Below are 20,509 nucleotides of genomic sequence, written 5' to 3'. Positions count from 1 at the left end.
AATTTCCATTTACACTTACCAAGTTTATCCATATTTAAATGTACACAAATTTTGTAATTTTTGGAAAATTGTAATACGATCTTCCTATTTTCTGCCAATCTATAGTACTTTCACGTATTTCTTTTGAAACGAAGTTTCTCAATTTCCAATGCAATGCACTATCGATCAGATAGGAATTTCGCGAAAGACATTCGGTTGTATAGCAGGAAAATGAGGATTTCGGTTCGTAAAATCGTTCACGGTTCAGATGATACGCCCGACTGCAGGCAAGAGTGCTGTTGAGGCACACGTGCGCGCAATTAGTCTAACATAGGGCGCACGTATGACTCAAGCCAGCAGAAAAGTTGAGCAAGAAGTTGCCTCGGTATCATACAAACGTTTTCCTTTATTGTTCGCGCAATATTATATATTTCTTTTTTAAAACAACAATATTTATACACCTTCTTCTTATCATTTTTAATTAAATTTCTATTCATATAATATCAAGTCATAAAGAAATATAATATTTCAAATATGTAAAATGACATTTCTAATTATCGGTATAATTTAATAAATACGAAAAAGTTAATAAATAAATCGTTGTTATGTACAAAAATATTAAAATCAGGATTGGTGACCAAATGAATTGGGTTTACGAGGGCGAGCTTAATGCGGTTCCATTATCATTTTGTTCTACGACGTGATTTATTCCTTCCTTTGCTCGATGAGGTAACGGCGTGCTCATCGTTGCTGTCTTCCGAGTTCTCCGAACAATCGCAACCCGAACACGAGCACCAAGATGACGACGAACTTCCTGGAACAGTCACGATTCTCCAATCAATCTTGTGCAAATAGATGCTGATCGATTCGTGAGAATTCAAATACAAATAGTAATTCGTTAAGAGTAAAAATCATTTAGTCGCCTGATTGAGGAATGAAAATCAAATAAGATGTTGTAGATGTAATTTTAAGAAAAGCTTTTTCTTATAAAGAAGATGCAGGTATCAATATTCAGAAAACTTACTTCTCCTATGTCGAAGCTTTCTCTTTGAAGAATTGTTCCTCTTTGAATTCTTCTTCTTGCATAACAATGCAATTTGTTTCTTTGCGTTTGTCTTACTTCTTCGTCTTTTGGGTATACTTCTACAGGTGCGGTGACTATTACTTGAATGATCATGATTTGAACGATCACGCTTTCGACGATTGCAATTTGAATTACAGCACCGTGAACATTCGGAGTCTGAGGAAGACGATGATGTCGAAGAGGAGTAAGAAGTCGAGAGTTCTGTGCTGTCCGCCGCTCTGATGACCTTACAGCGACAGTTTGAACTCGATCCGCTGTTTAATTTCTTCCTTGAACTCGAGCTCCTGCAACTGTTTCACAACTTCTCTTATCCCTTCGTTACTGAACCTCTAATTGCTGAAACTTTATTAGGTATTTGCCGAAAATGTTATAGAGCAAAATATTGTGGAATAAAATATCCGTTGAAATATATATGTATAATTTATAAATATAAAGATAATTTTGTTAATTAAATGGAAGATCTAAAGATAAAAAAATATTGTTTGTTAAGTTACGTGAACATTTCTCAAACTTTATTCGTGTTTCATATATTTAGGACGGTAGCTCTGTTGAATCCGCTGTCGTTGTGACGTAAACATTTTTCCTATTTGTTGATGAGTCTCTTATGGATACAAGGGCGATCGGGCAAAATAGAGTAACGTTCACTGCTGAAGGATTTAGCAGAAAATGTTTGTTAAATGTTTCAAAAATTGAACATAAAATATTGTAAAATATCTAAAAATAATTGCATACAACTAAATAATCAACATACAAGCTGCTTGTTAAAATCGGAAAATTCTAACAAAACATTCTTATTTAGTATTTTGTACCATAAGAGAGCTCTAGAAATGCGGATGGAATAACAGATTTATAATAGATTAAGTGCAAAATAAAAGGAGCAGGAAGCGTTACATTGTACTAAATATCAGCTGGTGTTCTAAGATTTATGGTCAGAAGTGGTATACAATACGATTATAACACAAAAATGAATACGGACAACAAAAAGTTAGGATCTATATTATTTATTGAGTATCTCTCACCTCATTTTATATTTATTATGTTAATGAAATCGTACAACCGATAATAATTAAATTCGTCGCCGAATTAGGACCTTAAAATGTTATCACAGACACTCACTTACTATGTTTATTTATTTATTTTCGTTATTCATTATTATTTACCTAGTATATTATAATCGTAATACGTGTCAAAACTGAAATAAAGCAAGTCAAAAACGGCAACGATACTCTTTCTTTCTATTCCGACACTCGAATGATTTCCGTTGTAAACTGTTTCGATTCTTATGTACACAATTCTCACCTTTCTCAAGCCATGTACTTCTTATATATATATATATTTAGGAAATACATCCGCGGTATATTCAAATTTCAAATACATTCGATATTTGCTTTCGTCTGAATATTTAAATGAAAAGAAGAATACAATAATAAAAGTAATAATGGATTAAAAAATGATTTACGTGTGAACTATTGCGTGTAATATCTACGCCATACGAAGGTTATCTGCATTTTTAAAAGTAATCAAACTCTCTGTTTGATCCTTTGCAAATTTTCAAATGTTTCTCTTCGAAGTTCATTGCAACTTGATATCAATCGTCGATCGACGCAAGTTATCACGGTGAAATGATCGAAGATCGGTACAGTTAGTGCAAAAGTCCCGGTCATGTGGAAAACGTGCTTGTACTTAGTTATGCAAGCGAACAATGACGCAATTCTGATCCGATCGCGCTCGTTACTGAACCGATCCCTGGGAAATCTTGAATTACATGCTTTATACGCGGCTAGAGGAGCTGAAAGGGCGACCACTGCGCCGTCACGTTAATTTCTTCGTTTCTATCGATAACCGGTCTGGCCTTGCTCCACTGGGTTTATGATTCTGAAAGCACGATATGATACGAGTTATGGTATATATCACATTGTGACAATTCTATTGGATCTTCGAACAGAGGCTTGTTATGTGCAACCTACGAACGATTATAACTATTATAACGATTATACGATAGATTGGATATACAAATTTACGCAAACTTATATTTTTCTCAATGTAATATAAAAAAATAGAACCTAGGTAGCCAATTGTTTTACTTATTAAATATTATAACGAATACTATATTTTGTCTAAAGTCCTTAACAATATCCATGATGAAACCTTGCGAGGTGGCCTAATCTCTGCTAAACAGTTAAACAAACAAGACGCAAAGTTCGATAATTCCGCTAGGAATAGTCACATACACATGGAAATGGGAAACAAAGTTGAGGTGTACTTTAGTGGAATAGCCGAGGGGTGACTCGACCTCCTTAAGGCACGTGAACGAGGGTGTTAGAAGTTTATGGATGAGGGGAATGACGTGACTCAACCTCGAGGATGACGTAAGAAAGAAAGGGACCAAAAGGGGATCAGGAGAACATCCCACAAACTCGTATCTTTAAAAACCTTTTCCGGTTTCCAGCCGCACTCGAGCATATGCTGATTTGGAAATACGCCCTGAGTCAGTTTCTTAAGTTGCTACAATAACCGGCAACCAGATTTACATAAAACTTTACCTTTGAGAATGAATTCCATGTGAAAGGGAACCGATCCGTCTTCGTGTGACATTTTACCCGTCGTTGCTTTCATTTACTAGCACGTTGTTCACTCTTGCTCTCGTTTCAATTTCCTAACCAAGCGTGGAGGCATTAAGATATTCAAGAGTCTACAGTCTAGAACTTTTAAAAGATCGATTTCTCTGCATACGATGGCTGTAAAAAGTATTCTCACGCTATTATATTTATTATGAATGCTCGTAAAATTAACGTTGCCAGAAAAGTTACGACTTCTAACAAGGGATGAAACTTTAAAAGTCAAAGTGGAAAATCAACAGAAATGTACTTATCTATTCTCCTGTGATCTTCGTATGTTATTTAATACTTGGGCCAGCGTTTTATTCGCCTTTCGAAGAGAAACGCGATACTAAATGGAGAAACTCGATGTCATTAAGCATCGAGAATCCCCATGAGTCTCCGGCCGATTGTGAACGATTTCGTTTGCCGATGGTGAACAGAGAACGAAAGCGTGTGGCAGTACACTCTGTCGCCGGCGAACAGGTACAATGGAATTAGCTGGGACAGGTTAACGGATAATGGAAATATCGGGCCATTGTCGCATCGATCTTCAATCTGTCACGCGGCGCGGACGTCAAAACGCGAGACAAAGCGATCGCGTCTCTGCGAATGACAGCCACGGATGTATGTATGAATGGACGTCGCGTGCCATTATAATGGACATTCCAGGCCGGCATTCCGCAAAGTGTCCGGAACAAGTGGGGGCAGCGTAGAGGGCGAGGACACTCGTTCGTAGAACTGTCCTCTTTCGTTCGATCCAACTGCTTGCTTCTTCCATTTTGATGTAGTATTAAACTGAATTGCATGCAAGGGCAACAAATAAATTTTCGATTCGACTATTCGCGCAATGAGAAGAGTTTCGGCTTTGCTAATAACGTAAGGACAGCAAATAATGAATTCCAACGATAAAAAGGTCAGCGTACAGACGTTATGAAGGAAAATTGCGGCAATAAGGAAGACGCAAGGATAAAGTATGAGAAGTATACAAATGAAAAAAGCGAATTTCAAGAGTTAACTTCCTCGTTAATATTCTCGAAACTAAAAGCGTTTTCGGTATACGAATTAACGCTGGTTCTGTCAATAAGAAGAATATATGCTCGTTAACTTAAAAATTTTCGTGCAATTAATCGTGACACAATGCACGGGAATAAAAGTAAAAATGATTTTATGTTATAAAAATACTTATAGTTTTGGATAATGCAACATGTACGTTAATAACGGCGAATGTATCAAGCGATATTCAACTTTAATTTCGACTTCATCCTTCGTTTCACAAGCACGGCAATTCGTCCATTTACATCTTCGTTAACGTGTTCACAATCCGAGACTCATCGGTGTTCGGGGAAGTGGAATTTCCCAAAACCAACGAAGATGTTTTCACAGTCGATTGAAAGATCCCGTCAGAATCCGATTAACGAGAACTGTTTTTCGCTCGAGGATTTTTCGGTTCGAACCGAACTGAATCCATGCTGAATTCCTGGTCAACGGAGTCCTTTGAGAAGTGGCTGAGCATCAAAGGACTTTCTTATGCGTTTACGTGGAACTCGGTAATAGGAAGATGACGTTTATGAGACGGGCGGTGCAACAAGAAAACGCGAGCTATCTTTATCTCCAGCAGACGCTCTTGCATCCGGTCGCTCTTTTCATTCGTTCCCTGTCGTTCCTTCTCTTCCATCGTCGTCCTCATTCCTTTCGTTTCTACCACGTCTCTCGCATCGTTGTCGCTTCTTTCGGATCTTCGCCACCCAGACAATTTATTTTTCTTCTTTCTTTCAGTCCCTTTGGAAAGTTCGGTCCACCTGCAGGATCTGTGTTCTAGAATTAAACTCAACTTAATTTCAGTTGCATGAAATTTTATAAAATATATTACAAGTCCGATGGTACGCGATTGCATGAGATATTCCATCGTTGAAATGAAGTTGCGTACTTCAGGATTAAATTTCATTTAATCCAGGAGCCGATGCAATCTCCAAATTCCTTGAATTTTTAATCACAAAAAGTGTTTGTTTGAGATTAAGAAAGTGTAGGTGTTAGTTGATAATAAAGGTGAAAGACAGAATTCAGAATGGAACAAGCTCATTTCCATTATTTCTACTTGCATTATTCGTAGATCAGAGTGTTTACACGATCGGTAAGTTTATTCTTGAGTTCATCCTTGCTCCATCTGTCGCCGTATACGGGACTCCCTTCGATGCGGTAACATTTCGTTTTCTTATCGAAGAACTTGTATCATTATTGAGCAACATTATTTATATAAGGTTTTATCTCTGAGAGCGACAAACATGCTCGGCGAGAATTACATTTTTTATCAATATTACATAACTGTACAGAAGAATTATCGTAATCGACGTACGTAACACGTTTTACCCGCTAATGAATAAGCAGAACTGAAAACATTTTTAACAAGAAGGGCTTAAGTGCTCCCAAAAGATTTTTCTTGAAATAACCGTGTGTGCCATATGAGAACATACGTTTCGATATCAATGATCGTCCACGTAAGTATTTATTGTTTCAATCCACAGGCGCTTCGCATGTAGCGATCTTTAAAAATCAATACAGCCAATAAAAAGGAAAAGGAAGAAATAGGAAATGAAATCGAAACAACCATGATATGTATATACGATATACAGTAACAAATATATATTTGCAATTTTTAACTTTTACATTTCGTTTGCAATCTTTCTGTGAAGCAAAGGATAATAAAATAAAAGAAGACACGTGTTGCTGATTGGAAATGGATTATGAAATGGATTATACGCGAATGAACTTGTTACACGATCTAGTGAAACATAAAAATTGTCTTCAAGGATATAGGGTATACAACGGTGTACACAAAATTAATGATTTCAAGATTTTTTTTTATTTATTAAAATTTACAATCAATTCTCGCATTGAGAATTTTCAGTAATTTTTCTGGCGTGGCGCAGTGAAATGGCTAATTATTTATAATAAGTTAATACTTATTATAGATAAGTATAATGTGATTTCAAGATATAGCTACATCTTTTATTAGGTAGTTATCTCATCTGTTTATCCTGTACGAAAATAAAAATTCACTTCAATTCAATATGATTTGCGTACAAAAATAATTCTTTCCGGCATATCGATGCAAATATCTCAGTATGCGTCGTGAAGAAAAAATGCCATTGAAAATACTCGAAATGACAACATCCATTATTATAAAGAGAAAGAAACAAGTAATCCATCTTGAATAATTATACGCGGGACATTTCTTCTCCAATAGTCCCTTTTATCGAACGCGGTGTCGCGTTTTGATCGTACACGCTACGGGCCATTCACTTTCGTTTCGTCGGGGTGGTTGCACGATGAGTCGCGCGACGCAGAGAGGGTTGAAACGGCTGGGCGCAGCCGCGCTGACCGTTGTCCGGCCGCTACGTCGCGGATTATCCTCGCACCTGCACGATCGTGAGGAGCAAGACAGCGGTGTGAACGAGAAAGAGGGAGAGTTGCAGTCTGGTGAACCTGCTGGAAAAGACAATCAAACAAGATAAGGGGATCACGAGTTGCAAACGGGGAGTCCAGTGAGTAATACATCCACCCACTTTTAGCCAAGTACACTGAACCAACGAACTGTTACGATGAAAAGGGAGTTAGGAATAATTATTAGAATTGTTAATACAAACGATTGGTGAATTAATATTAATATTAATATATTGATTATTTAGTTTGAAGTTTATATTCTCCAAATGTTAATTAAAGCTGGTAAATATTCTTGTTATGTTCAATCATGGCGAGAATATTTAATTTACACAGTACTATATCTTTCCATCATTCAGAAATGTCGAAGGGTGGGAAACAAAGTTACGAACCATAATGTAGGTTAAATGGAATGAAACGAACGAGCAGGTGTTCAATACACGGAATCAGAAGCTCGCTGCATAATTAATAGTTTGCGGCGATCTTCGTGACAATCGGAAGTTAGCGATCGATAGTTACGAATGACTTTTCGTTACTTCTATATTTCATTAAAAATTCTTCGTAGTTTGTATCAGTTTCCAATTCATAGTATGCAAAAGTTGAAATCGTCTTGATGATACCCTAAAGTCCAAATTGTCGTTTTTATAAAAAAACATTGCTTTGAACTGAATACGCTTTGGTATCGAAATTTCCTTAAAAATATTATTTTTAGGGACCCTAACTGCTAATAATATGTCCTGAAGAATATAAAAGTATTTGTACCTAACGTATGTTTTTACAAGCTGATAAACGTTCTAATATATTTATATACAGGGTGGTTGGTAACTGGTGGTACAAGGGGAAAGGGGATGATTCTACGCGAAAAAAGAAGTGGAAAATATAGAATAAAAATTTTTCGTTTGAGGCTTTGTTTTCGAGAAAATCGACTTTGAATTTTCGCTCGGTACGCGTGCACTTTATCACGTCTCGTTATAACAGATCTCACTGTAGATTTAAAAAAAAATTAAAAAAAAAAATTTTTATTCTATATTTTCGACTTCCTTTTCGCGTAGAATCACCCCCTTTCCGCTTGTACCGCCAGTTACCAAGCACCCTGTATATGCTTAGCATACATGTTATTAAAACAGTCTAGTAGTAAAACCAAAGTAACAGTAAAAGATAGAAATCATATAATTCTGGACATAGAGGGTTATGCTGTTTATTATTCTTGAAAATTTGTTCAACTTCCAATTCCTGCTGGCATTCGCCGAATCACTCAGAGAATGTCAATAGCCATAACTTCTATCGTGGAAACTTTCCTGAGAACCTTTTACTGTCAACTTCCTCGAGCCACCCACTCCAACCGCGCCACCCCTGTTTAAGAAAGTGGGAAACACAAGCAACGTAAATTATCGAGTCGCGTAAACGTACCGGGTCGCAGTAGAGTAGATATTATGACGTTGAGGAAATTGCCGACCCGTAACGTCCATCCAAAACGTGCACGTTCTCGAGGGATCGTGTCGAGGCTGCAACAAGTCCCTCGAATGTGCTCAAGACCGACGATCCTGGCATTGACTCTCCGTCTCTGGAAGCACCGTGTATTATTTAACGCGCGGTAGATCAATGGCGTCTTATGGATCGGCCGGACGGTGGTTTTCCGCGATGGCGCGTAGTGTTTTCGCGATGGCGACGCACTTGACCACGACTACTCGACCAGCAACCTGGAACACCGCGTGAAGTCAACGTTGATCCTGAACTCACGAATCCTGAAATAAACTTGCAAAAGAGAGGATGCTAGCGAGTTTCAGGCGCGTGTTCAAGTGTTCCCTGCCAACGTGTCGCAATTTCCACTTTCCAGGGATGGAGAAGGCAGAATCCTCCAACGAGGACGATAGCAATACCGAGCTGGAGGACCGGGACCCTAACAGCTTGAACAAACACCTTCAGGTACGTTGTTGATAAAACGTTATTTATTATGGTTCTTTCATTCTTATCGTGTTATTTATATTGGTTCTGTGGCAGAAAGATTGGGGAATAAAACACTGGAAGAAATTCTTGCATTTTTATTCAAAATTTTTGTTTCTTATTTACTAGTGATATTTACAAATAAATTGTCAGCATTTTATTTACTAAAGAAATAGATTTTAAATAGACACTACTTTACCCACTAAATATTTAAATAATTTTTATACTTTTGCATATCGTATCCGCGCATTCTGTGCATTTTTGCACCATTAAACGTCGCATAAATGACTCATAAAGATTCCCAGTATAGCTACAAAAATCAAATTATAAATGTTTCATTACAAATTTTTCTCGCATATAAATTTAGGCTTATTATGCGAACAAAAACTAACGAATAATAGAGAAAATTGGTGAACTTCTATTATATGAACTATTTATTTTCGAATAAGTTAAAATAAACGGACTGTAATTGCTCTTGTTAGGGTGTTTTAAGTTTTAGGGTTAAAAGGTTAGTTTATTTATGAGTGTCGTATTGGAGAATCGAAGGGGAAGAAAGATAGAAAGACCTGATAATTTATTTACGAAAAGAATACATTTTTTTTATCGAGATAAGTGTCGTGATTACGAATTAAACACGCGAACTTGAGTACGGGGAAGTACGTATACATACAGTGACCTTGGCATTTAAAAAAAGCTGCTTGTCGTAGTTCGTAGAACATCTCGACTTACTCTAGAACTTTTAAAAATATCGTTCAACGAATTCTAAATGAACGAAGCAGTAGAAAGTAGGGAAAAGTGAAAAAGGCAGAAAGGCAGCAAAATGAAATTCTAGCTTAAAATTTGGGATATATGTCGTTAAGAAAACATTAATTGTGACGATTATTGTTATAATACAGGTGATGTGGGATGATGTGATCGGGGAACCGGAAGGAATACGCAGTCCGGAGTGCGCGTGGCGTCTAAGCGGTCACTGCTTCCGGTTGTCCAGAAGCTGCTGTTACGTGTTTCTCTCGGTCCTCATATCTCCTTTATTCGCCCTTTGCTTCGGTTTTACGTTTGCCTGCCTCGCGTTTCAGGTGAGTCGTCGACCTTTTTCTCTATTTTCTGATCGATCAGTGCTACCCACCGTTCTTAGCCTCCCTACACGATACAACCATTATACGAACATTATCGCGATGCTTACGATTATTTTTGTTTCTCAGCCTATTGGAAATGTAGGTCGTCGTTTTACTATCGACTTCCAGTGAAAGAATTTCTTTCTTTCTATATTATTTTGTATAAACATTTCTTAGAAGTTTCGTTCTTTTTTTTTCGAGCACACGTTTATACGATACTTAATATATCAATACATTGATGTGCGGAGCATGAAAACTATTATTTTTTAATCACGATAAATGTACAAGGCAATCGAAAATTTCTTTCCACAATTCGGTTTTTAATTTGTCAGTTGACGAGTAGAGATATTCGAATGTGTAAAGAGTAAATAAGATTTTAATAATGTTTTTAACGATGTTTTGGATGTACATATCTTATGTTTTGTAAGTATTCTAATGCTTATGAACGGGAATATATATTTTGATAATTTGTATTATTGCCCGCTTGTCACTAACAATTTGCCACTAAATTATAAAAATGACATTTAGTTGCAAGAAAAGAGATTAATAGAAGGAAATTTTCAGCATATATGGTGTCTGGCGCCATGCCTCCGCGTTTGGAAGATCAGCTGTGCGGCGACGAGGAATTTTCTCAGTGCTGTGACACACGCCATCGTGAAACCAATTATGGAATCCCTAGGCTATCTGTTTCACAATATTCGGGTGTACAATCAGAAGTTACCGGATGGTTTAGCACAAAAAGACGATATTCTCGTTGTATAAAATCGGATCATAAAACGATAAAGTTTTGCATTCACAAATCATCGAAGTGCCTTTTAAATCAATCAGCAACAATCAGCATAAAACATTCCACGAAACAAATCGCTTCTCTTAACGTACGTTCGTTCGTTTTCCAACCTGGAATCGTTTCTCATGTTTCCATTTCGTGATTGCAGTTTTAATGGTTTACGGTGTAGAATTGTCAGTAGCGCGATTCTCGTTAATATTTGATCATTAGATCTATATATCTATTGTTATAAAGTTTTATAAATAAAATATACTCTATGAAGAACACCTGTTGGAAGTCAATCAATCAATCAACAATCAAATCAATTGTTTAGCCATTTCAGAACCGAATTTCTTTTTAATCTGTGCGAGAAATTGTTCGTTGTCGATTATAAATAATAAAATCATATTTTTTCAAAACTTTAAAATTCGTATTGAGAAATTTTCACGGTTACGTCGATTTTAAATTTAAATTTCCCACCAAACAGCGGTGGCCATTCTTACTAATCATATTATCAAGATTACAAATCAGCTTGTTATTGTTATTTTATATTAGTAAACAACTTTTCGATAAAAGATTTAACAGAACGAACAAAAGCAAAGGATGTATGTGATTAATTTGGTATCTGGTATCTTTAAGGTCGAGTTAATCTCAGAGATAAGGTTATTAGTTCAAGCTACTCGCTGAGGTCAACAAGTTAGTTTTCTCTGAGTCGACTAGGAATATGGCAGGCTTCGCGCGAAGCTTTTTATTTTTATCGAGATGCTGTCGATTTTCTGGTGCAACTCCTTCGAGACGTATCCTTCGTTTATTTTATGCAAGTACAATTACGCCTGTGACAGTGAGGGAAGATAATTATCTACAATTTTTTCTACAATGGAAATGTTCTATTCATTATCACATATATCGTTTGTGTTACTTACTGTTATTATTCTTAATAAACGATTCAACTTACCAGAGATTTCAGTGTCGTTTGCAGTCAAAGGAAAGCGTAAGTCTTCTTTTTCATTATTTTGCCATTTTCACTTTGCTTTTACTTTTATTCATGTCTTGTCGGTCGCTCTTGCAGTCGCTTTGGAAATTTTGTAGTTAGTTGCCAGGTGGCAGCACGCGTCGGAAATAGAGATACCATGTTGTCCGACGGAAATATGTACATATACATTTGAATATGGAAAAAAATATCTACTAAACATAAGAAAATACATTATTCTTTATCTATTCTGAAGAGTTTGAAAATAGAAACAATAACTCGAATTCATATTCAAACAAGAAGTTCACAATAAAAAAAACATCCTTTAATTGATAAACTAGAATCTTCAATAAAATGTAGAACATTTTTTATTAATTAAGTCATCAAAAAACATCTATGCTACATTGCAAAATACATTATGCAATATATTCGATCAAAATTTCAAAAATTCGTTGCAGACAGGTCTGAAGACAGTATCGAGAAAAATGTAAAATCGTAAAACTTTTTTCTCTCAAAGTTCCTGCTCATGAAAACTTCATGAAAAATTCAAATTTTGTCGGACATATTCGATACGATATTCCACGTATATAAAACTTTAAGAAAATGAAGAAATTCAAAACATTATTTATCCAAATGGGAAAAGATGTTAGATTTGTAAATAAAAGAGTTAACGCTCTTAATCTATCGAAAAGTTTACTATCTTATACAGGGTGGTTGGTAACTGGTGGTACAAGCGGAAAGGGGGTGATTCTGCGCGAAAAAGGAAGTGGAAAATATAGAATAAAAATTTTTCGTTCGAGGCTTTGTTTTCGAGAAAATCGACTTTGAATTTTCGCTCGGTACGTCTGCACTTTATCACGTCTCGTCATAACGGATCTCACTGTAGATCGTTGTCTCGATGGAAAAATAAAAAAAAAAAGAAAAATTAAAAAAAAGTTTTATTCTATATTTTCGACTTCTTTTTTCGCGTAGAATCGCCCCCTTTCCGCTTGTACCACCAGTTACCAATCACCCTGTATAATAATTTGAAATTGTAAACGATTCAAGTTAAGTTTAATTTTCATTACTATTTTTCATAAAACAAAACAGCCACTTTCAATTGGGAAGATCCATTCGATCTCGAATCTCAGCTCACGCAAGATGAGATTCTGGTGAGAGATCAGTTTCGATCTTATTGCCGTGAGAAACTTTTGCCCCGTGTACTCGAGGCAAATCGCAAGGAAATCTTTCACAAAGAGATCATAAGGGAAATGGGTGAATTGGGCGCACTGGGCTGTACTATGAAAGGGTACGGCGCGGCTGGCGTTTCCTCCGTAGCCTATGGTCTCCTAGCAAAGGAAGTCGAGGCTGTGGATAGCGGATATAGATCTGCTCTGTCGGTACAATCTTCTTTGGTTGCTGGCGCTATTTATGAGCATGGGGATGAGGCGCAGAAGCAACGGTTTTTGCCAAAATTGGGTATGTTTGAGATTAAGGAATAAAAAAATTAAGATTAAGTATGGAAAAGGAGCGATGATGAATGATGAAAACTGCTGCTTTGTGGGTTCTGAATGGAAAGAATATTTCATAGGAATAATGATGGACAATAATAATAGCGGACAATAATGACGGATGCTGCTGAGAGTGTGTCTCGATGGAAAAATAAAAAAAAAAGAAAAATTAAAAAAAAGTTTTATTCTATATTTTCGACTTCTTTTTTCGCGTAGAATCGCCCCCTTTCCGCTTGTACCACCAGTTACCAATCACCCTGTATAATAATTTGAAATTGTAAACGATTCAAGTTAAGTTTAATTTTCATTACTATTTTTCATAAAACAAAACAGCCACTTTCAATTGGGAAGATCCATTCGATCTCGAATCTCAGCTCACGCAAGATGAGATTCTGGTGAGAGATCAGTTTCGATCTTATTGCCGTGAGAAACTTTTGCCCCGTGTACTCGAGGCAAATCGCAAGGAAATCTTTCACAAAGAGATCATAAGGGAAATGGGTGAATTGGGCGCACTGGGCTGTACTATGAAAGGGTACGGCGCGGCTGGCGTTTCCTCCGTAGCCTATGGTCTCCTAGCAAAGGAAGTCGAGGCTGTGGATAGCGGATATAGATCTGCTCTGTCGGTACAATCTTCTTTGGTTGCTGGCGCTATTTATGAGCATGGGGATGAGGCGCAGAAGCAACGGTTTTTGCCAAAATTGGGTATGTTTGAGATTAAGGAATAAAAAAATTAAGATTAAGTATGGAAAAGGAGCGATGATGAATGATGAAAACTGCTGCTTTGTGGGTTCTGAATGGAAAGAATATTTCATAGGAATAATGATGGACAATAATAATAGCGGACAATAATGACGGATGCTGCTGAGAGTGCGAGGATGTGAAAAATCTTTCGTTTCTTGATTGTCTACTTGTTTCTATGATCGAGAAGAGTATCTATGATTATTGAGGTGCCGTAAACAGAAGTGTCTTCTCCAATGAAATAGTCGACTTTCCTGATTACTTTCAGTGTCTGGTGAATTCATCGGTTGTTTCGGGTTAACCGAACCCAATCATGGAAGCGATCCAGGCTCCATGGAGACCAAGGCAACGTATGATTCCGATAGGAAGGTCTACAAACTTAATGGAAGTAAAACATGGTCAGTTCTGATCAATTTTTCGCAGAATATTCTAGAACTGAATTTCCATATGTTTTCAGTTCCTTTTCAAAAACAAAATTAATAAATTTTATTGCGATACAAGAGAGGCGCTGTTCGCTAGAAAACCGATTTCCAAACGTTTAGAAGCATTCTTCTTAATCGATTTCATTAAATTTAGGATTACAAACTCTCCGATCGCCGATATACTAATCATCTGGGCCAAATGCGAGGATGGTGTCATTAGGGGGTTCATCGTGGAGAGGAAGGGCAACGAGAAGGGCCGACTGTCTACTCCAAAAATCGAAGGCAAATTTTCGTTAAGAGCTTCCGTCACTGGTATGATCCTGATGGACAACGTGGAGGTGCCTGCAGAGAATCTACTTCCAAATACCCAGGGTCTCAAAGTAAGTCTGACAGAAGAAAATATCAGTAAAGAAGAATTTACACTTTCATAATACATATGCATCGCGAGTGATACACAAATGAACATACCACAATGAATATGAAAGATAAAATAGAGAAATACTCTATAAATTACTACCTACGCTATATTTATTAATTTAATTTTATTTATTATATTAAATTTATCTCAGTAGTTTTCGAAATATCGACTGAATCAGTTTGGATTGAGTCATTAAGTTTAATTCTTATATAGGAGAATGTAAAGTGTTAGAAACGAGAAAAATATGTTAACCTCGTCAAGCAAAAATAGAGGCTATCTCTATTTTGAAATTATATAGGATAAAAAGAAATCGGCTTAAGGCGTAGACATCGCTTATGAAGAAATATTCCTATAGGGACCGTTCGTTTGTCTGAACAACGCTCGATACGGAATCGGGTGGGGAGCTTTGGGTGCTGCCGAAACCTGCTTGAACATCGTCAGATCGTATACTCTGGAAAGGAAGCAATTTAACAGGCCGCTAGCTGCTAACCAATTAGTGCAAAAAAAACTGGCTGACATGATGTGTGACATCGCGTTCAGTCTTCAGGCTTGCCTGAGGGTGGGCAGGTTGAAGGACGAGGGCAAGTAAGGGCTGTGTGATAATTTTTCATCAAACAGGATGCAAATTCTGAACGTCAATTGGTAGAGTGCGGATCAGGTCGCTGATACATAATTAACGAATAAATTATTAGTTTAGAAGAAAAGTGAAGATGTCTGTCAATTAATTAGCGTTAGATCGCTTGACTATATTTTGTATATATAATATAAATATAATTTTGTATGCTAGAGCGACACCGGAAATGATCTCTATGATAAAGAAGAATTCTGCTACGATGTCCCTGGAAATCGCGAGAGTTGCCAGAGAGATGTTAGGTGGCAATGGAATATCGGACGAGTATCATGTTATTAGACATGTAATAAATTTAGAAAGCGTTATTACCTACGAAGGTATGTAAAAGAGAGAGGACTATTTGAAAGTAATATTTGTATAATATTAGATCCTTTGACAAAGGATAAAAGGCTATTGTTTAATACCGTTTGTCGTAGGTACGAGCGATATCCATGCTTTGATACTTGGCAAAGCTATTACTGGTATACAAGCCTTCTCTGCGTAAACAGTGAATCCAGAACAGTGAATCAACCAAAAAAATGTTCATTCATTATATAATTACACTCTTTTTATACAAATTACATATTTGATGTTTTAATAACAATTTTTTTTAATAAAATTTGGTAAAAGAACAAGGACAAAAAGGAGTATTAAAAAAAGAGAAAGAAAATGAAACGAAACAGAGGATGATTGAGTTAGCAAAAAGAACTTAAAAGATCGAAGATGATTCGAATTGTTTTAGTGAAGTTTGGTTTTAGGTTTCTCTTAATTTTTATTTCGACGCTATCGAATTGCACATTATTCATCCTCCTCGTTCTTCTGTTCGATAGTCAAAAGGGAGCGTAAAACAACAAACGAGCTTCACCTAAAGATCGGTTATTCAACAAGGGCGTGCCACAACACAAGCGACTCCGATTAATCATAAATAAATTAAGTTTAATTGCTAAGTAATAAAACGTTAATTACATATGTCAATGATAATTAATTTAAGTACAACACACGTCTCGTGCAAAAGTGTAAAGAAGTTTCTTTTTCGTGCTACACTCAATTACCATTTTTTTTATTTTTTTTTTTTTTGTGTTTTTTATCATTATCTTGTTTGTTTTGGTTTATTTGGTTTGGTTTGGATTGGTTTGACTCTCGCCTCGATATATGGTTTTTTTTACCTCTTTCCTCCATTTTTTCCCATCCTTCTATGTCTGTGTATGCGTGTACTTATGTCCCTGTATCACTGTGTGTACGGTACTTTTCTCTTTTTCTCTTTAAATGGTTCTCGACTACAATAAGCTCTTGGTAAAACGTAGTAACATCGTAGTTTACAGTAGTTTACAATCGCCCTCCGACCCGCCAGAACTTGTGTGTCTCTATTACATAGTTACACGTTTTCGCATGCTGCAATCGAATTTCCCGCTCGATCGTTCGATCTCCATTCCCCCCCTTTTTCGCGTTGTCTGCTATTTCTTTCGTCTATTTTCTCTATATTCATTAATCAATAGCAAATGAAAAGATCGAACGTTTCGCAAGTTTGTTTAACAATTATGGTAGCATCGATTTCGTTGGATTCTCGATCTCTGGATCGGTCGATCGACGAGCGGATGCTAACAAACTGGTCACTTACAAGAAAAAACTAGCCTCTCGTCGATCCCCCCGACGGATCGATCCACACGATCCTACGGGAAACTTCGATTCCATCATTTACAAATTACCTCTTTCTCTCTCTCTCTTTCTCTCTCTTACACACACACACGCGCACACACACACCCTCTCTCTCTCTCTCTCTCTCTCTCTCTCTCTCTCTCTCTCTCTCTCTCTCTCTCTCTCTCTCTCTCTCTCTCTCTCTCTCTCTCTCTCTCTCTCTCTCTCTCTCTCTCTCTCTCTCTCTCTCTCTCTCTCTCTCTCTCTCTCTCTCTCTCTCTCTCTCTCTCTCTCTCTCTCTCTCTCTCTCTCTCTCTCTCTCTCTCTCTCTCTCTCTCTCTCTCTCTCTCTCTCTCTCTCTCTCTCTCTCTCTCTCTCTCTCTCTCTCTCTCTCTCTCTCTCTCTCTCTCTCTCTCTCTCTCTCTCTCTCTCTCTCTCTCTCTCTCTCTCTCTCTCTCTCTCTCTCTCTCTCTCTCTCTCTCTCTCTCTCTCTCTCTCTCTCTCTCTCTCTCTCTCTCTCTCTCTCTCTCTCTCTCTCTCTCTCTCTCTCTCTCTCTCTCTCTCTCTCTCTCTCTCTCTCTCTCTCTCTCTCTCTCTCTCTCTCTCTCTCTCTCTCTCTCTCTCTCTCTCTCTCTCTCTCTCTCTCTCTCTCTCTCTCTCTCTCTCTCTCTCTCTCTCTCTCTCTCTCTCTCTCTCTCTCTCTCTCTTTGTCTCTCTCATTTATTCACACATTCGTTTCCGTTATTTCGAAAATTTTTTGCAAAATCAACGACACACCGATGTTCTTGATCAGGTTCGTGAACCAGGTTCTGATTATGTTTCACTCACGCATTCACTCTCCATTCATTCCGTATTCGTGTATTCGTGTGTACGTGTGTCTGTGTGTCATTCACTAATGAATACATAAGTGTAAACAATAAATAATGTTTTTTTTCATCTTTACTCGCGTAAAATCTACGATCCTTTGGTATGTTCACGCGGCGATCGAAATCGATCCGCGGTCATCGATCCAGTCGGTCGTCCTTTCGTCAGCGAGAAAAAAGGAAAGGACGCCGCTAAAGCGAGGGATCGAGGATCGATAATCCCTCGATCCCCTCGTTCCAGCTACTTTCTACACACCTTTCGTCTCTTCCGTTTCTTTTTTTCCTTATCTCTCCACTTTCCCATCGATCATTTCACTAATCGTGCAGCTCCGCGTCTGGTCGCCACTCTTTTCCCTCCTCAACAAACGTTCCGCGACCGTACGTAGCGATACGTTTTCTCACAGCGCAGTGCATTTTCGCGTTTAAAAACTCTAAAAAGGAGCCTCGCCCCGTGAAAATCCCCTCCTCCGTCGCGTCATTCTTCCCTCATCTTTCTCTTTTCCTTCTGTCCTTTCAAACTTTCCCTCTCAATTTTCCATTGAAAAAGAGAATACGTTCGTTCTACGATTTCGAAGATATTCCCTGCTTTTCGAATTCTCGAATCAAACCCCCGTTCCCCTCCCTAACCCGGATACCGACACGATGAACCCTCGTATTATAATAAATATAATAATGTATACTTGCTTTTGCACTTGTATTTTACATTATTTCATCTCTGATTAACTAATCGATACCTTATTGTCGTACGAACCGTTCACCTGTTCTCTTTATCCCATTCATACCTTCTTCTCTAGACTTCATTTTTTTTTCGCTTTTACTGATGGTGTTATGTGTCTTATCCCCGACCATTCGCCCACAATTCTCAGCTCCGATCAACAGATAAATAGTTCATGAACGGCTTTGAAACGCGGCCACAAGTCCTCGGACTTCATCCCTAGATTTTACGTTTCTGCTCTCCGGTTTGCTCGCTACTCATACTATAATTGGCTCATGGAGATTAGAGATAAGATGTCGCGATGATTAATAGGATCGACTAATTGTTAATATTACTCTGAATTGATATTCCTTTAACGTGATCAGGAGATTTCTTTTTCTTAGATTTTGTCGATATTTATAAGTATAGCGTCGTTTACGATAATTAAATAGTACGTCAATTGACATCGTTCTAATCTGCAGGATATGTATTATATGAAGACTGAAATGATTATGAAATTAATCGAAGTAGATTATATTTTCATTAATACCATAACGATAGAGTATTATAGTTTGAATTTTTGTAAAATAATCGATCAGTGATAAACTATGTTATACATAAAGTAATATTTAAATAATAATAAATAATAATACATAAATAAAGTCATGCAAAACAGCGTTAAAGAGATTTCGAAAAAACAATAAGCACAAGAGAACGTAACGAGAAAAATTATTCTAGAAAAAAGGGAGTCTCGTTCGATGGAGCGAATACTAGTCGAGTAAAGAGCAAAAACCAGCCCCCTCCCTGAACCATTCGTCATCTTGACGCGTACTATATAATAATATAATATATTACTTAACATTTGTCCAACGTCAATCCCCAAAACAATTCCACCCCTGTCCAAGGACTAACTTTTTACGGCTACGCTCGTTCTATTCTTTCACCCTCCTCCATCTTCCTCTAATTTCCCTCCCTCCTCCTCTTTCTTTCCCCTTTCGTCCTTTCTTTTCTATCGATTTAAAACTCGCGCGCCCGACTTGCGTCGTTGCAATATAAAAAAACGCGTATACACACACGGACCCGAAATAGATTCTCTTAGTCTCTACGGTTGTCATTTTCTTTTTCTTATTCCCTTCCTTATCGTTATTATTATTTCTGCCTTTTAATATATATATTTATATATTTATATATTTATATTTATATATAATATGTTCATTCGCCTACGTCTCGAGCTTCATACGCGCCACCTCCTGTTCCGTTTCATCGCTCCCTAAACCTTTCGTTCATTCGAAGGGTCGCTAATGCTCGTCGAAGTAATTCTTCCCCCTATAGTCCGCGTTATAGTCATTCAGCGATCTCGTTTGGTTTTCTCTCTTCTTGTACAGTTTACGGTGTTTACATGTGATGCCACCATTTTCTTTTATTCTCTTTCTTGCCACTCGTTTCCGCCGTCGATCGTCGATTCGAGACGAGGTATTACACACCGCGAACGCGTTACATAAATAGATCATTGATTCACAGACATTTATCTTCGTCTCATGCTCGTATTGTTTCTCACCCCCTTTTGTGTTCTTTCTCTGTGTGTCGTTCCGCGGCCCGCTCTTGTCGCAACTTAATGCGTACGACAATCGTCGATCGATCGAAACCGTGGATCGACCGACGATCGAGCTTCCTCCATTGCTAGGGTCTTTTTCTCTGTATTAAATTATACATCCCTCCCCGAAGCCCATCCCCACCCCACCC

The 20,509-nt window shown here is 37.5% G+C and overlaps 3 protein-coding genes and 2 long non-coding RNA genes across 8 annotated transcripts in view; 2 read left to right on the top strand and 3 right to left on the bottom strand.

Moving 5' to 3' along the window:
• Positions 1-11,228, top strand: part of LOC105681799 (caveolin-3-like) — a 172,968-nt gene extending 161,740 nt beyond the window's left edge. For 2 of the 4 annotated variants that reach the window (XM_024371849.2, XM_033324284.1), the window contains exons 2-4: positions 8,939-9,027; positions 9,942-10,121; positions 10,725-11,228. In XM_024371849.2, coding sequence (XP_024227617.1) covers positions 8,941-9,027; positions 9,942-10,121; positions 10,725-10,922 — 465 coding nt within the window. In that variant the 5' untranslated portion in view covers positions 8,939-8,940 and the 3' untranslated portion in view covers positions 10,923-11,228. Of the gene's footprint in view, positions 1-7,072; positions 7,206-8,832; positions 9,028-9,941; positions 10,122-10,724 lie in introns of those variants that run through there. The other 2 variants (XM_012393005.3, XM_012393004.3) reach the window with 2 other exon arrangements.
• Positions 527-2,398, bottom strand: LOC105681800 (suppressor protein SRP40). The gene is made up of 3 exons (XM_033324285.1): positions 2,083-2,398; positions 1,004-1,353; positions 527-793 (listed from the first exon to the last, which is right to left on the bottom strand). Exons 1-3 carry the CDS (start codon positions 2,085-2,087, stop codon positions 663-665), a joined length of 486 nt encoding a protein of 161 aa, XP_033180176.1. The 5' UTR covers positions 2,088-2,398; the 3' UTR covers positions 527-662.
• On the bottom strand, positions 6,647-12,389 carry LOC105681801. The gene is made up of 2 exons (XR_002947828.2): positions 11,882-12,389; positions 6,647-7,149 (listed from the first exon to the last, which is right to left on the bottom strand). It is a non-coding gene; the product is annotated as an uncharacterized LOC105681801 (long non-coding RNA).
• On the top strand, positions 11,502-16,447 carry LOC100740118 (glutaryl-CoA dehydrogenase, mitochondrial). The gene is made up of 8 exons (XM_012393002.3): positions 11,502-11,723; positions 11,885-11,917; positions 12,986-13,354; positions 14,393-14,522; positions 14,701-14,926; positions 15,320-15,549; positions 15,752-15,912; positions 16,012-16,447. Exons 1-8 carry the CDS (start codon positions 11,651-11,653, stop codon positions 16,077-16,079), a joined length of 1,290 nt encoding a protein of 429 aa, XP_012248425.1. The 5' UTR covers positions 11,502-11,650; the 3' UTR covers positions 16,080-16,447.
• Positions 16,448-16,574: 127 nt separating this feature from the next.
• LOC112213915 overlaps positions 16,575-20,509 on the bottom strand; it is a 7,467-nt gene continuing 3,532 nt past the window's right edge. Inside the window, exon 2 of the long non-coding RNA XR_002947827.2 lies at positions 16,575-17,296. This is a non-coding gene — a long non-coding RNA (uncharacterized LOC112213915). The remainder of the gene's footprint in view (positions 17,297-20,509) is intronic.

The sequence above is a fragment of the Bombus impatiens genome, unplaced genomic scaffold (genome assembly GCF_000188095.3).
Source record: "Bombus impatiens unplaced genomic scaffold, BIMP_2.2 scf_2136, whole genome shotgun sequence".
In the NCBI taxonomy this organism is placed as follows: Eukaryota; Metazoa; Arthropoda; class Insecta; order Hymenoptera; family Apidae; genus Bombus; species Bombus impatiens.
The sequence above is the reverse complement of the archived record's forward strand: the minus strand, read 5'-3'. Positions and strand labels throughout refer to the sequence as shown.

Bases quoted from the DNA above. Each gene is read 5' to 3' on its own strand.
- LOC105681800 (XM_033324285.1), bottom strand. The intron at 794-1,003 runs GTAAGTTTTCTG...TGACTGTTCCAG, and splicing joins AAAGCTTCGACATAGGAGAA to GAAGTTCGTCGTCATCTTGG.
- LOC100740118 (XM_012393002.3), top strand. From the start codon at position 11,651: ATGGCAGGCTTCGCGCGAAGCTTTTTATTTTTATCGAGATGCTGTCGA. The intron at 13,355-14,392 runs GTATGTTTGAGA...GATTACTTTCAG, and splicing joins ACGGTTTTTGCCAAAATTGG to TGTCTGGTGAATTCATCGGT. The intron at 14,927-15,319 runs GTAAGTCTGACA...ATATTCCTATAG, and splicing joins CAAATACCCAGGGTCTCAAA to GGACCGTTCGTTTGTCTGAA.